The sequence below is a fragment of the Pinus tabuliformis genome, chromosome Q, assembly GCF_031772625.1.
Source record: "Pinus tabuliformis cultivar Carrire ecotype Pingquan chromosome Q, CPIR1, whole genome shotgun sequence".
In the NCBI taxonomy this organism is placed as follows: Eukaryota; Viridiplantae; Streptophyta; class Pinopsida; order Pinales; family Pinaceae; genus Pinus; species Pinus tabuliformis.
The window spans coordinates 917,909,209-917,926,156 of NC_142296.1; the positions used below are offsets into that span (position 1 = coordinate 917,909,209).

Below are 16,948 nucleotides of genomic sequence, written 5' to 3' on the forward strand. Positions count from 1 at the left end.
TCCAACATTGGTACCTGAACTGCTATTTATAACAATGCTATTTTTAGCATTTCTTGTTGCCATTTTCAACATTCCCTCTCAACAAGAAAGGCATTCAACTCGAACCTGATCCTGAACCTTTGGAATGTTCTGTATGCAACATTTTTCCCAAGTGTTATTGCTCCAGCGACTCTAGAAACAAAAAATCTCCCAACTGACCTTTCTGTTGGGCTAAAAACACCATCTGATGCTGAAGCTCCCTCTGCTGCTGACAAGTGCTCCCTCTGTGACCTCTGAGCTACTACAACACTCCATGCATCTCGCACCGTTGCACACCTCTCTGTGCCATCCTGCACTGGTGCAACACTCCTGTGCCTCTCGCATTGTTGCAGCCTGTTAGCTCTGCACTGTCTTGGGATTCCTGCACTGTAGCTCTCTCTGCTGCACCATCCGCATATGTCTCTACCCACTCAACTAGTCCTACTACTCCTCGTTAGGGCTCCTGTAGTAAGGTCTAATCAAAGAGGTTGGGTACCTCAATGATCCTGCCCCTATTCTAGCCTTCTTAGGACTATCACTCTACATTGCCCCACCTCTGACCTGGAGGTATGGATGCATGTGATCCCTCTGCCCACTTGGCTCGAAATTTCCCCCTACTGGAGGTCTCTGCATGAGTGGATGCCTCCACTTGGTCTCCTCTCGGCTTCTCTAGTTGTGGTTGCTCCACAAACTCCTAAAGCTGCTTCACCAATTGTGGCTCCTCCACAATTGTCTGGGACTTCTTCTGGCATTGCATGTTGAGACGTAATGTACTCTCCCTTTCAACCACCAAGTCTCCATCAGTTGCCTTGCTCCTCAAGGCTTTGCATGCATCTTGAACCTTAAGAGAATATAGGTTCTTGACTCGTGAACGGATCTGCTTCACCTGTCTAGTGGTGATGTGTCAAAGGAAAACCTTTCCCTTACTGAAGACTACATCATACCCTTTGTCTTCCAGCATTGCGATCGACACCAAATTTTTCTTCAGTCCTGGTACATACTTGACATCAGTCAAGGTAATGCGAGCTCCATGCTCCTTCTGAAAAACAACCGTGCCTACACCTGAGACACTATAATTTTCATCATTACCATCACTATGAGTATGTGGAGATCTTTCTCCTCCAAGGTACTGAACAAACTCTTGTCTCCGGTCATGTGGAAAGAAGCTCCACTGTCAAGAAACCAACCACATCCCACCATAGATGAAACCATGCATGCGAAGAGGGTGAAATCCAACTCGAACTGTGAGGCCAGTGCCTCACCATCAGATCCCTTTGAGGATCCCTTCTTGGATTTCTTCTGTGGACAATTCGTAGCATAATGGCCCACTTAATGACAATGAAAGCATCACAATTTTGATTTGTTAAGCTTCTTCGCACCATGGGAAGAACTGGATTTGGAAGGGGACACCTTCTCCTTCCCTTTCTTTGCCTTACTCGCTAAGGTGCAATTTTCTTCATCCTCCTTGGATGAAGAAGATCCATCTTTGGTGCTTCTCCATATCTCCTCTTGCATCAGATTCGACCAAAGTCGTTCCCAATCTGGCAGTTTTTCTCTTCCATTTACCGAGTCTTGGTAGCTATGCCAGCTCTTAGGAAGATCGAGGAGAGCTAGACTCACCATGTCTTCATCGGCTATCGTGATCCCTACACTTCCAAGCTCATCCCTGCAGGTGGTGAGCTTGTTCAGGAAGGTAGAGATCGTGTTGCCCTTTTCACACTTGATTTTCCGAAGCTTGTCTTTCAGCGCCAGCTTCCTTTGATCGTTGTTGTTCTGATATAGATCTTTCAATGTTTTCCACATCGAAAATGGTGTCTCCTTCCCATGGAGGCTCAAGATAATGTGGTCTCTAACTCCCTCCAGGAGGATTATCCTTCCTCTAGCCACACATTTCTTCCATTCCGCCAATTCTGTAGCATTAGTTGCTGCGGGCTTGGGGACTTCTTGATCAATGAAGTCCTTTAGACTGTTATCCTCTAATACTGCTTCAGTGCAATCCTTCCAGGCTATATAATTCGAGCTGCCATCAAGGGCATACTTGAGTCTTAAACCGTTGAACGCCATGAGTGAAATTGAGATGTGAAAAAAACTTGATTTCTATATTCAGGAACCTCAAACTTTGAACTTCTCACTTCTTTGTATATTGTTCTTCACCTTTGATCACCTTTGCTCTGATACCATGTAGAAATTCCCACCGTAGATCAACAGATTATGCAATATACTAAAACAAAATACAAGATCTACTTCTACAACAAACTTGCGGAAGCTTAATCGAATATGAGCAAGATCAAATAGAACACATATAATTGAGAATGAGAATTCAATCACACATGAACGCAGAAGAATAACCCAGGGAAATCCTCAGCCTAAAACCCCAATCTCTGAATTATAATACAAGTGTAAATATGTTCAGTATTACAAAAAGAATCAGCTCACAATCTATCCTGCTCTCTCTGCAATCAAACAATACAGCTCATAGACCGAATAGACACTAAATATGCCTTCCCTCAACCCTCCAAGCCTCCTATTTCCTTGCGCAGTTTTTCTTGGGGTCCAATGATGCCACCTGTGTGATTGGCCTCATCACACACTCACTAAACTGAATAAGTAATTGCGCAATCTCTAAGGAATGAATTCCTTTTGCATGCAAGAGATATTCACAATGGAATATTCCTGCAACTGATAGTACATTGTCCCATCATCTGATCTCAACTGGGCCTCTGTCTGAACTGACATGCATGAGTTATTTATGAGAGAATATTCAGTTATCTGAAGTGCAACAGTTACATGCATGCATGCATTAACTAATTGAACTCACAATTATTTCAACAAACTATTTGAACTAATCTAACTGGACTTGACTTAGTTAACTGAGCCAACTAATTACAACTCATCCTTATTTCTTTAACTAATGGATAAATTCCTCAATCAATGGAGAAATTGCTGCATGTCCTCACATAGACTTCATGTTTGATTTTCTACAACTAATTAACTCAAGATGAATTAATTAATTATTTTCCAAACAGCAGCTAAATCAAATTCGAATTTTACTTCTCAATTTTAGTTCAGGGACTAACTAAAATTGGAATCCATGCCAAAATGATATTTATAGCAATGCTATTTTTAGCACTTCCATTTTTCATTCCTTGTTGCTATGTCCAACACTGGTACTCAAACGGCTATTTATAGCAATGCTATTTTTAGCATTTCTTGTTGCCATTTTCAATAGAAAACTCTTCAAAACCTGTTCTCTTTCCACAAAGTTAATTATGAAATAAAATAATTCCATAAGTTCTGAATTATCTTCAAAAGACAAACCCAATCTGATTTTCTCCCAAAAAAGCATATTCCTGCTCTGATACCAAAGTGATGGTAGCCTAAGCTAACAATACCCACAATATGCACATAAAATGCATAATCTCGTTTATTCCCAGGAATTTCATTTATCCTGCCTAGTCAAACCTTCACTAGTTAAGGTTTAAGACCCCTTAATAAATTCTCATGTGGAAATGTTTCAAAAACTAATCAATGGTCTAAACCTTAATTAATCTCTCCAGTGGAAACTTTACTCAATCCCCATAAACTCGGATTAATTCTTAAACCCGCACATATTAACCATACCCTCTTACTCTGGTCTCAACACTAATCATAACATGGTTAATTGCCCTTAATTCGCTTTACTATAGAAATATACATAAATCACTTTTAACTTTACCTTTCCACTTTTTCCACGGCTTTGGCACATTTCCCGAGGCTCACCTAAAAATGACGCAAGACGGCGCAGGATTGAACAACAATTGAACAACACCGATTGAACAGCAATTGAACAACACCAATTGAACAACACTTGCAATTGAACAGTGCCCGATTGAACAACAATTGAACATTGCCCGATTGAACAGCAATTGCTCCCACGTTGACTTCCCACACAAATCTTGTCAGATTAATTCTCCACCGTTTGATCAAGACACACTTGATCCAACACCCAACAGTAATATCACATGGACTACTTGCATGACATTTAATTGCCCGATCATCTTACATCGCATATCACAATTTCTTCTGCCCAGGGTTCATTCACTCATGAATGATGCGATGCGATATTAATCCAACGGTCAGCACATCAATGATCCAATAGTCTGTGGCACTTCAACTAACACACTGGTTAAATAATGGTTAACCCCCGCAATTAATTGTGACGTCAGCGGTTGAAAACATGATCGACGGCCAAGGTTTAATATGGCGCTTTAACCATGATCAAAACATTCGTTCGCTCCTATCCCCGCACTTACTGATAACTCGATTTCATCGCCAACTCACCATTCCAGAATGTCTTGATATCAAGTTCAATTCTGCCAACTCATTTCTCTGCTTAGGAACAACGCGCTAAGACTTCTTTGATTACTCTGCCTGCAACTTATACCTTTGTTTCTTTGACACCACTTCAAACTGGAATACGTAATACACATGTATTATTTCCCTTCCTTCAGATTTCGTAGTTACTTGACCTGTACATACATCTATTAAATCCGACTGGAATCACACAGATTCTACCCAGATGATAAGTCTTTTGTCACTCAGAAAGACTTTCAGAAATTCAACTTGAATTCATTCATCATGGTTTATCACATAGAACCATAAATTCCCAATTACGGATCACTCAGCACATAAAAGGAATGACACACACAGTCACAATGAATTCAATTTCCTCATTCATTAACAAATGTACAGATACAAATAAAACTTTGTTTTTATAATCTAGCTTTGGCCTGATCTGCCTTTACATGATTTGTATCAGCGGCCCTTTTTCGTTTCAATGCCCGTAGGCTCACAATCCAAACCTCCTATCTATTTTCTATCTCTCTCACTAACTCTCGAACTCTCTCTTTTAAGCCTTCAAGGTTTACATTTATACAAAATGATTATGTTTACCAATTTTGGTTCAGATCCTCAATCTTCTCAACTAAACCCTAAGAATCCTCTAAGTCCTCAATTAGTTCCTAAAAAATCTTCTTTATCCCTAAAGGATCTCAACTTTCATCTAGTCCTAAGGATCCTCCATAAATCATGAACTACTTTCTAAGATTTACAATATCTCAATCTATACTAATTACTCATCATCACTCATGTTCTACTACATTCGGGAACATTTACAAATATCCAAACAATACTTAATTAATTCCTATTTTCATTAAAATCACTCAAAACCTAAGTAATTACATTAATTCAACACTTAGGAAACCAACTTCCTTAAAACACAATACCCCCCTATGTCTACTAAAATACAATGATTCTTCTGAGCCAAATGCTCCTGCATCAAACTCCCAAAGTAGAAAATAATCATGATCTCCAGATCATGTGCTTCTAATATTTGTCCTCCTGGATCCCATACTTTGTTTTGTAATTTATCTTTGCCTATTTCTTTTCCTTTCAGCTGCTCTGTTGTCGCGGTTGTCTGCTGTTGTTTTCCAGGTCTCCATATCTTATGCTGCAATGCTCCACTTGTTATGCTCTCACATTCTTCTGTTGTCTTCCTCTTGTTTTTGCTTCTTTCCTTTCTTGCGATTGTCTTCTTCTAAGACACTTTCATCATTATCCTTCTTATCAACTCAATTTCTTTGTCCAGTATATCCTCTGTCTGCTGATTACCTTCAACTCTTGATTGTTGAACTCTCATTCTTGTTGCCGCCCTTACATCCTTACCCTCTTGTTCACTATTGTCTTTTATAGAATTTCGCACCTTTTCAGTTTCTGCTACATTGTCTTCCAAGACCATTTTCTTCTTCTGTTTATTGTACCTGTCAAATTCTTCTTGACTGTCATTTACGACAATTTCTTTGTCATCCTTCATCAACAATTTATCTTGAACGTTTATCCCCTGCTTTTCCAACTTTCTCCTTTGAAGGTCTAACTCTCTAATAACTCAATGATTTTACTTGGAGTAAAATTTGGAAATTTTACACAATCTCTCATTTCTTCATTTGCTATTGACCAATCATCAGATAGTCCTTCTTCCTCTGCTAAATATTCCTTAACATCTTTCAGTAGATGTTCTTTCCCTTCTTTCATTTGGATGTCCACCTGTGCCAAATATGTTCTAGTTTCTGCAACAAAATCTGAAATCATAAGACAATTATCAAAATAAAAAATATAAGGCCTTTGTACGTCTTATTCCTCTGGCAACCTTTCGGTACATTGCTCTGATCTTTCCTTTAACTCCCCTGTCAGCACATTAGTATGCTAATTCAAACTCAAAGAATCCTTGAGACTGTTAGCTAGTCTCTTTTCCGCACCATTTGTCTTAGTGACGCCTCTCTGCACTTGTTCACTGTAGTGAATTGTTTCTTCTCTAGTCTCATTGTCATACTCTGCTTCAAAATTTTTATCTTCTGGAAGGTATTCTTCTATGTTTTTGACAGCTTTAAAAGGCTGCGTATCTTCTTCCAAACCTACAACCATACACAAATTATCAGTTTTAAAAACACAGGATCTTATGGTCTCATTTGATGCTTCAGTCATCAAGTCTTCTAGCTGCTCTGAATCATTCATATGATTCAACTCCTCTGTCTCTTCATCACTTTCGAAAAGTAATGGTCCATGTTCTGGTTCACATACCAAAATGTCAACACCTTCTCCAGCATTTTCCTTTTGCTGTAGCTCAACTCTTTCGAGCTTCTCTGTCTCCAATCTTTCACAATGGACTTTCTGGGTTTCAACAAATCCTCTTTGCTGTGACTTAATTCCTTGAGTCTCTCCTTTTCCAACGAAGCAATATGTATTTGTTCAATTTATTTGAACTCGTTTATCAACTTGGCATTCCATTTCTTTTGCAATGGGTTCCATTTGACATGTTTCCTCATTCTCCATCCATGTCTTCGGTCTTCGTTCTCTTTCTCTTGTAGCCATCCCTGTAGTATATCCAACTGTACTCTCATCACTGCAATATTTCTCTCTCTCTCCTCATTACTCATCTTACCTATATGGCATTCTCTAGAACCTCTTCTAAGACCTTCCATGGTCATCTTCCTTCACGAGCTCATCCGTGCCCGATTGGTGATCTGCAACATGGCCTTTTCCTGTCGCATTATTCTCTTACTACTCAATATCATATCAAGCTTCCTCTCTGAGCTTGATCTCTTCATAGGTATTCTCTCTCTTGGTCCACTCTCTCGAACCTTTTAGAGTCTCACTGCTCCTCTGGCTGCTGCACTTAGTCACCTTTCTCCTTTCTTCCAACCTCTAGTTGGATAGGTTCGTTGCCATCATCATCAAAAACTCTGCTTGTTCTTCACTACAAGTATCAAACATCTTCATAGCATTTTTCAATCAATAATTCATCATTAATTAATTGAAATCATAAAGACCATACCTCACTGTCCAAATTTTCTGAATACATGTTGTTGTTGCAGTTTTTCCACTATCCCTTCATAAACAATTTTTCAATTTGTCCTTCCAATAATCTGATCTACTTTCTCCCAAAGTAGATTTTCTTCTATCTCTTTCAAAAATCAATTTATCAATCACCAATTTCAAAATCAAATAAGAAAATCAATTTCTTTTTACCTCAATCAGATTCAGATCTGATTCTTCTCTTCACTTCTGTCGTGCCACTCTGGTTTCCTGAAAATTCTTCCCGTTCTGTCCTTTTCAAAGAAAACTCTTCAAAATCTGTTCTCTGTCCACAAAGTTAATTATGAAATAAAATAATTCCATAAGTTCTAAATTATCTTCAAAAGACAAACCCACTCTGATTTTCTCCCAAAAAAGATTTTTCCTGCTCTGATACCAAAATGATGCCAGCCTAAGCCGACAATACCCACAGTATGCATATAAAATGCATAATCTCATTTATTCCCAGGAATTTCATTTATCCTGCCTAGTCAAACCTTCACTAGTTAAGGTTTAAGACCCCTTAATAAATTCTCATGCAGAAATGTTTCAAAAACTAATCAATGGTCTAAACCTTAATTAATCACTCCAGCGGAAACTTTACTCAATCCTCATAAACTCTGATTAATTCTTAAACCCGCGCATATTAACCATACCCTCTTACTCTGGTCTCAACACTAATCATACCATGGTTAATTTCCCTTAATCCGCTTTACTATAGAAATATACATAAATCGCTTTTAACTTTACCTTTCCAATTTTTCCACAGCTTTGGCACATTTCCCGAGGCTCCCCTAAAAATGACGCATGATGACGCATGATTGAACAACAATTGAACAGCACCGATTGAACAACAATTGAACAGCACTTGCAATTGAACATCAATTGAACAGTGCCCGATTGAATAGCAAATGAACAACGCCCGATTGAACAACAATTGCTCCCACATTGACTTTCCACACAAATCTTGTTAGATTAATTCTCCACCGTTTGATCAAGACACACTTGATCTGACACCCAGCAGTGATATCACATGGACTACTTGCACGACATTTAATTGCCCAATCATCTTACATCGCATGTCGCAATTTCTTCCGCCCAGGGTTCATTCACTCATGAATGATGCGATGCGATATTAATCCAACGGTCAGCACAACAATGATCCAACGGTCTGCGGCCCTTCAACTAACACACTGGTTAAATAATGGTTAACCCCCGCAGTTGACTATGACGTCAGCAGTTGAAAACATGATCGACGACCAGGGTTTAATACAACGCTTTAACCATGATCAAAACATTCATCCACTCCTATCCCCACACTTACTGATAACTCGATTTCATCGCCAGCTCACCATTCCAGAACGTCTTGTTATCAAGTTCAATTCTGCCAACTCATTTCTCCGCTTAGGAATAGTGCGCCGAGACTTCTTTGATTACTCTGCCTGCAACTTATACCTTTGTTTCTTTAACACCACTTCGAACTGGAATACATAATACACTCTGTATTATTTCCCTTCCTTCAGATTTCATAATTACTTGACCTGTACATACATCTATTAAATCTGACTGGAATCACACGGATTCTACCCAGACGATAAGTCTTTTGTCACTCAGAAAGACTTTTAGAAATTCAACTTGAATTCATTCATCATGGTTTATCACACAGAACCATAAATTCCCAATTACGGATCACTCAGCACAAAAAATGAATGATACACACAGTCACAATGAATTCAATTTCCTCATTCATTAACAAATTTACAGATACAAATAAAACTCTGTTTTTACAATCTAGCTTTGGCTTGCTCTCCCTTTGCATGATTGTATCAACGGCCCTTTTTTGTTTCAATGCCTGTAGTCTCACAATCTAAACCTCCTATCTATTTTCTATCTCTCTCACTAACTCTCGAAATCTCTCTTTTAAGCCTTCGAGGTTTACATTTATATAATTTGTAAAATTCCAACAAACGCTTTAAAACATAGAATAATTATACAACACCTTTAGCCTGTAATTGCCATGACTTGACTTTTAAAAGTCTGTAATTTCCATGAATTGAATTTTAAAACTGTCTTGTGGTCGAGACTTGATTTTCCCTGCTCCACCAACAATCCATGACAATGTTATTATATTCGCACTGAATTTAACCAATTTATAAGTTATTTTAAATTGCGAACGATTAGGTAATTCTTCATTAGGGCAAGGAGAAATATTATCGAATGGGACTTTTGTTTATGCAAAATCTCATAAATATAATATGTTTAATTTTCTATTTACGTAATGGGGTTGTTTCTTAGTAAATATGGTTTTAGTGGGGTTGTCTCTTAGTAAATATGGTTTTAGAAAGAGAGTTTTCTTTTGACTCAGTTACCGGAGAATCCACAGTATGAACATTTTTATGCCAACGTTTCAAATCCCAAATGGGATCCATCATCAGGACTTAAGAATGATGATAAAAGAAGAGCTGCTTAGAAGGAAATAAATAATAATGAGAATAATAAATTTTAGGATCAGCAGAATGACGGCTGAATATTTATTTTTAATTTATTTATTAATTAATTATTTATTTTTAATAAATTATTTTTATTTTATCGCTGAGTTTTATATATTAATTTTTACAGGTGAATTAATATATTAATTTAAAATTCAAAACCCCTATGTTAATAATAATTAAATATTTAATATATGTTAATATAATAATTTTTATTTTATTTTATTTTATTTTTATTTAATTTATTTATTTATGATTTTTGTTGAGAAATGTTTATTTATTTTTATATATATTAGTATTTAAAGAATAGAGAAATAAGTATATTGTATTAATATTTAAAGTTAATTGATTTAAAATTATATTAATATTAATAATAATTAATATATTAATTAATTGCTATAAATTAATTAATATTAATAAATGTTAATAAATCAATACTAATAATGTTAAAAGATATTAATAGAGTTAAAATATTAATAATACTTAATTAATAAAGTTAATAAATATTAATACTTAATCAATAAACATTTAATAATGAATTAACAGTAATTAACATTAATAATAATTAATATATTAATTACTTATTATATTAATTAATATATTAAGCTAATTATATGAAAATAAATGTTAATAATGTTAATAAATCAAAATTAATAATGTTAATAGATATTAATAGTGTTAAAAATATTAATAATACTTAATTAATAATGTTAATATATTAAATTAGTAATCACTTAATAATTAATTAACAGTGATTAATATTAATAATAAATAATATATTAATTAATTGCTATATAAATTAATTAATATATTAAACTAATTAATAAATGTTAATAATGTTAATAAATCAATATTATTAATGATAATGGATATTAATAGTGTTAATAAATATTAATAATACTTAATTAATTACTTAATAATAAATGAACAGTAGTTAATATTTTTTTTTAACATGGTCGGTTGCTATTATATTATAAAAAAACTGCTATGAGCAGGAGCTGTTACATAAAGTGGAGAAATAGATAGGGAAGAAGTCCAAGATGGGTACGCAGACCCTAGCTTCTTGAGATTAGATTTGTAGAGGATAGATTGGAACAGGTAGCGGCGATATTGCCTGACAAAAAGGCCAGCTAATAAACAAAATTTGCTGGACATTTAACTGATTACCAGAACTGGTTTACTGAGTCTTCAATCTGGGGTTCCTTTTTGAGGCTCGCTCTGGTTGAAGCCTCAGCATGCATGCTTTGGGTGATGTTCTTGATGTGTGAAATAGCCTTCTCCATATGCTTGCATTTCTCTTTGAGGCTCTCTATCTCTGCTTTTTGCTTCTCCAATTTTTTCCTCTTTGAACGACTGTCGGCCTGGAAGTCTTCTTTTAGTTCGTTAAAGTGCTTGACAAACCGCGCTATCATGAAGCAGTGCTGCTTGCACAGAGTGCAAGTGTTGTTACCAAGAACCCGATCCAGTGGGTTCTCCTGTTGATCTCGGCCTTCCTGAGGTTCATTCTGCTGTCTATTTTCAGAGGTTTCTGCCATGTCTGGAGAGACAGTCTTCAAAAGGAAGAGAGTCAGCAATAAAAGGATCTGAAAATAGCGCAAGTTATACCTGTGAGGTTTGAGAGTGAGATGCACTTCAAAGTTGCTTTGGATGCTGCCTCGCTTGCTGTAGAGCTTCTGAGAGCTGCCTCGCTTGAAGTGGAGCTTCTGAATCTAGTTATGAGGATACTTGGAAGGAACGCACTGCTGACTTCTGTCGCAGTATGGAGCTTCAAATAACAGAGGGCCGGGCTGAGCTTCTCGATTCTGCTTCTGAGAGAGCGGAAAGGATTTGTGAAATGCGAAGGGAGGGGAAGGGATATTTATCAACACAGGGGACGGAGCGGAATGGAGGAGCGAGGGAATTTCAAAGATTTGTGCAGGCTCTAGATCGATCTTGAGATCCACGTTGCAGTCGATGAGGATTAGGGAGGGACAAAAGCCATGATTTCGAGAAGAGGGATCACGTGGAGCCTGGTGGAAACGGGACATAATGGCAAGCCAGTATGAATGATAGAGGGGGAATAATACGCTGATCTCTGTGGAGCGGATTGGATTTGGCGATTCTTGGTTGCAGGAGTGAAAGACCGAATGAGCATGACGGCTGATGGGACTGATTTTTGGAATGATACTGGTGATGTTGTTCAGAGGAGAAGTCTGACAGCTGATGTTGCTATGGGATTGCTTTGATGTATGTGCGATCATTTTCTCTAATCTGACCAATCTGTCTGTCAACGGCCTTGGAGGCTAGAGAGTCTGCTTCAGTATTGTTTTCTCTTAAAACGTGCTTAAATATTGGTTCTCCCATGCTCCTAAGGTTGTCCTGAATCCTCAGCTTGATATTGTTGAGGGTAGCTTTATTAAAATCTGATCCCGATACCAAGGCTGCTATCACAATGGCCGAATCTCCCAGGATGACTGCGTTTTTGATTCCCAATCGATTCAGGATGGAGGTACCGAGAAGAAGGTTATATGCTTCAGCCACATTATTGGAGGCTTTCCCCAGTCCCCATTCATAGCAGAGAATGGTTTTCCCATTATGATTTTTTATGATGCCCCCCGTTCCAGCTTTCCCTGGGTTGTTCTTTGAGGCGCCATCGAAGTGGAGTGTAGGGCGCTTTTGACCAAGAATCCACTGATTGACCTCTTCCTTGGATCCTCTGAGTTTCCATTGCAGCTTTGTCTTGTGAGTTTTTGTTTGATACTTTTGAATTTTGGAGTGAGTGAGGCTGAATTTATTATACCAGTCTATCTCTTCTTTATGCCAACTAGCTTGATCTGGAGGAGCAGAGAGATTTGTACTTATCGTTTCTGAGATGGTGGCCATTGTTTTTGCAAGAATACTGGCCATATTGGGCTGTTTATTATTAAAGACGCTGTTGTTCCTGGCTAGCCATATGTGCCAGCATAAGGTAGCTGGGATGCATTTCCAAATTCTACTGATAGTGTTTTTGCCTTTCCTGGAAAAGGGGTAGCTTTTCCCCCAGTTTTTCTGAAGAGAGGAGATCTGATCAAAACTTTCACCAAGTTCGATTGGGTTTGTTATCTGCTTCCAGCAGCTCTAAGCAAAGGGGCAAAGTAAAAAGATGTGTTGAATATTTTCCTCCTCAGCTCGACAGAAGCAACACATTGAGGGGCCCAAGATTCCTCTTTTCCTTAAATTCTCAGCTGTGAGAATTTTACTTTTCAAGAGGGTCTAGTTAAAATGTTTGATCTTTGGTAAACATTCAGATTTCCAAACTGTTGTGAAGAGATTCCATCTTGTTGAGTAGTTTGCTGCCTGTAATGTTTTGTAGCCCTCTTTTACTGTGAATCTTCCTCCACTGGAGTCCCAGATGAACCTATCTTCAATCTCAATGTCGATAGGCGCGGAACCAGAAAGAGAGGACTTGAAGTTGGTCCACAGGTCTCTTAGGTCGATGGGGGTTTGAGGATCTTTCCACTCCTGCCATTTGTTCTGATTCCAAATGGATATATCAAACAGAGTAATGAGGTTTCTTTCCTCCATCCATAACTGCAGAGGTCGGAAGGCTTGGAGGAGGGATCTTGGATTGGAGCCCATAATTCTGTCAGACCAGATGTTGATGTCCTTGCCATTTCCAGGGGATTTGGATATGTTTTCTCGGAATTGGGGAAGCACTTTTTTAATGAGTTTCCAAACCGGGGTACAGGGCCTGTCCACCATTGGTTCAGTAAGGAGGCTAGAGTTTGAGCCTCTAAGGTATTTCTTTTTTATGACCTCCACCCACCAAGATCCTTTACCAGAGAGCAGCCTCCAAATCAGTTTGAAACCAAAGGCCCAGTTGGAGAGACTGGGAATTTTAATGGAAAGGCCACCGTTTTCATAAGGAAGGGTTACCTGGTCCCATTTGACAAGACTAAATTTTTTGGTCTCCTGCTTTCCTCCCTGCCATAAAAAACTTCGCATGATGAGCTCCATATGTTTATGAGTGCTGGCCGGGGCCATGATGACCGCATATTGGTAGATAGGAAGGGCTGAAAGGATGGACTTTATGAGGATCGATCTGCCTGCCAAATTGAGCCAAGCCACTCCCCAACTCTGAAGAAGGCTTCTCATCTTTTCTATGTGTTTGACCCAGATTTCAGCCTTGACTTTTTCTTTAGCAAGAGGCAGACCTAGATAATTAAAGAAGCTCCAGTTCCTTTGCACTGGGATGTCCAGAATTAAGGATATTCTTTGCTGGATTAGAGCAGGGACATTCCAAGTGTATATCTTGCACTTTCTATTGTTCAACTGCCCTCCTGAAACTGCTAGAAAGGCATCCAACACTTTCTTGAAACGTTTTGCCATTAGGCTGGAAGCTCCCCCAATGAGAAGAGTGTCATCCGCGAAGAGCGAATGATTGATCTCTTTGGTCCCTCTTTCAATACAGATTCCAGTGATCTCTTTTTGTCTGCGAAGATGTTCTAGGTGTACACTCAAAGTCTCAGCCATGATGATATATAAGAAAGGGGAGAGAGGGTAGCCTTGTCTCAGCCCCCTGGAGCTTCTAAAGTATTTGCTGGGACGACCGTTAATCAGAGGAGCGGTCCAAGGGTTGGAGATGCACCCATTGATGATGTTTATGAAGTTTTTTGAAATCCCGAATTTGTTGAGAGTTGCAGTTAGAAAGGAGTGGTCAACTCTATCAAATGCATTAGCCATGTCGAGTTTGATGATCATCCCTCGTTCTCCTCTGTTTAGGCTACTGTGGATAGCTTCTTGGATCAAAATGACATTGTCAGTGATTTCCCTGCCCGGAAAAAAGCCTCCCTGATTTTCAGAGATTAAGGAAGGGAGAATTTTTTTGAGCCTATTGGCTAGGATTTTTGTTACTATCTTGTAAGAAACATTACATAAGGATATGGGGCGGAACCTGTCAAAAGTGAGGGGATTCGCTTCCTTAGGGATCAGGGCAATGTGGGAGGATTTGGTATTTTCTCCCAACTTATAATTTTTGAAGACGTTCTTGACCATCCGCACAAAGTCTTTTTTAATTATTTCCCAGTGATTTCTATAGAAGGCAACCATGAACCCATCCGGGCCCAGTGCTTTATCTTGCTGCATACTGAAGGTTGCTGCACGAATTTCCTCTTCTGTAATGTCCTGATCCAACTCTCTGTTTTGAGTGCCTGATATTTTGCTTTCAACAGCACTGAGAAATTCAACGCTGTCCGGTTGCTGAGGGGCAGCGGAAAGCAAGAATTTAAAATGAGTGTAAGCAGCCTCTTTGATTTGTTCCTGATCCGTGATCTCTTCTCCCTCAACCTCAATTTTATCAATCTGGTTTCCAGCTCACCTAAGTTTGATGTTGTTATGGAAGAAGGAAGTGTTTTTGTCTCCGGCTTTCAGCCAGAGGCACCTGTATTTTTGTCGTTGGTCCTCTTCCTCAACTCGATTTTGACGATAAAGTTCCCTATACATTTCTTTTTCCTGTTCCAAGTCTTCATTGGTGTGTTGAGTGTTCTCTTTGTCTTTATGCCACTGTTCCATCCTCGCCAGCAGATCTAATTTTTTTTTATTCTCCAAGGTCGCCATTTCCTTTGCCCACTGTTTAATGGCAGCTCTTAGATGTTTTAGTTTTGTTTCCCATACAAAATAGGGCGAGCCATTTATCTCCTTGGCCCACTGGTTTTGAACGAGGGCACGAAATTCATCTTGAAGGTCCCAAGTTTTGTTGTATTTAAAGGGGAGTGGCCCCAGATTTCTGCCTTTATCCAATTTTAGAAGCACAGGCTTATGGTCTGATGCCGAAGCATGAATTAGTTGACTCTTAATGGACTGAAAACTTGCTGCGATTCCTTCCTGTAACAAAAATCTATCCAGTCTCTCTCTAATATTATGATGACCGGATCTTTTGTTATTCCATGTGTATTTCCCATTGGATAGAGGAATATCGATCAGATTGTGGGACTGAATTATGGTTTCTAACATATCTCTTGAGGGGTCGGCAAAGTAGTTTCCTCCTAATTTTTCATCCACGTTTCTTATGACATTCATGTCTCCTCCCTGAATTATTTTCCTGTTTTGCACAGTTTGGAGATCTGAGGCTATGGTATCCCAACAGCGACCTTTGTCCCTGTAATGGTTTGGGCCGTATATATTGTAGATATAGTAGATTTCCTGAGTTCCTTTGTCTTTCAAGTCTGTTCTGATCCACCAGGTGCAAAGTTGGGAGTTGATGATTTCCCATTTATTCTTATTCCATATTGTTCCTATTCCTCCCGAAGCTCCTTCTGATCCTATTGAAATGCCTGTGTAGTCTTTGGAGTTTTGGAGTTGTTTTTGGAAGTCCTGTTCGGTAGTTTTGGTCTCCTGGATGAGGAGAAGGTCTGGCTGCTCCTGTTTTAATAAGTCCCTGATGGCTTTTAGTTTTAAGGGAGAGCCCATCCCTCTGTAGTTCCAAGAGACCAAGATCATTATTTACCGTTTGTTGGGTGAGGTCCGCTCTTCTCCTTTGCTTTTTCTCCACTCCCTTTTAGCTTGCCTAAGTATGAGTCCATTGGTTGTTGTGCTCCCGTTGCCATCTCTTTTGCCGCTGTTTCATCTCGAAGCTCTTTGTTTGACTTTCGGCCTGGTTTTCTCGGAGGGTCTATGGGTTGGTTGGCTTCTTTCGATTTGTTTCTGGTGAGAATTCTCTCTATGGTGGGAGGGGGCGATGGAGGAGTATTTGAGCGGGGGGAAGAGGGAGCTGCACGGGGAGAGGGGGGAGGGGATGAAGGTTCTTCAGCGGACAGGGATTCGAAGGGGTTGGAGGATGAGGGGAAGGCAGAGCTGGAAGGGGGAGGAGGAGGCGGGTGAAGGGGTTCAGGAGGGGTTTTGGAGTTGGGTCCTTGAGTGGAGGAAGACTTTTTCCTTTTTACTGGTTCCCATGGGCCTTCAATATTTTCCTCATTTTCAGCAGATTCATTTATCTTTAGCTTACTACATCTATTTGCAAAATGACCATACTCGTGGCATACCTTGCATTTGAAGGGAAGTTGCTCGTAGTCCAACTGCTAGATGTGCGTCCATTG

General features: G+C 39.0%; 1 protein-coding gene across 1 annotated transcript; it reads right to left on the reverse strand.

Moving 5' to 3' along the window:
- Positions 1-15,227: 15,227 nt before the first annotated feature.
- Positions 15,228-16,322, reverse strand: LOC149222451 (uncharacterized). Its single transcript, XM_089387600.1, has one exon. It carries the CDS (start codon positions 16,320-16,322, stop codon positions 15,228-15,230), a length of 1,095 nt encoding a protein of 364 aa, XP_089243726.1.
- Between the last annotated feature and the right edge of the window lie 626 nt (positions 16,323-16,948).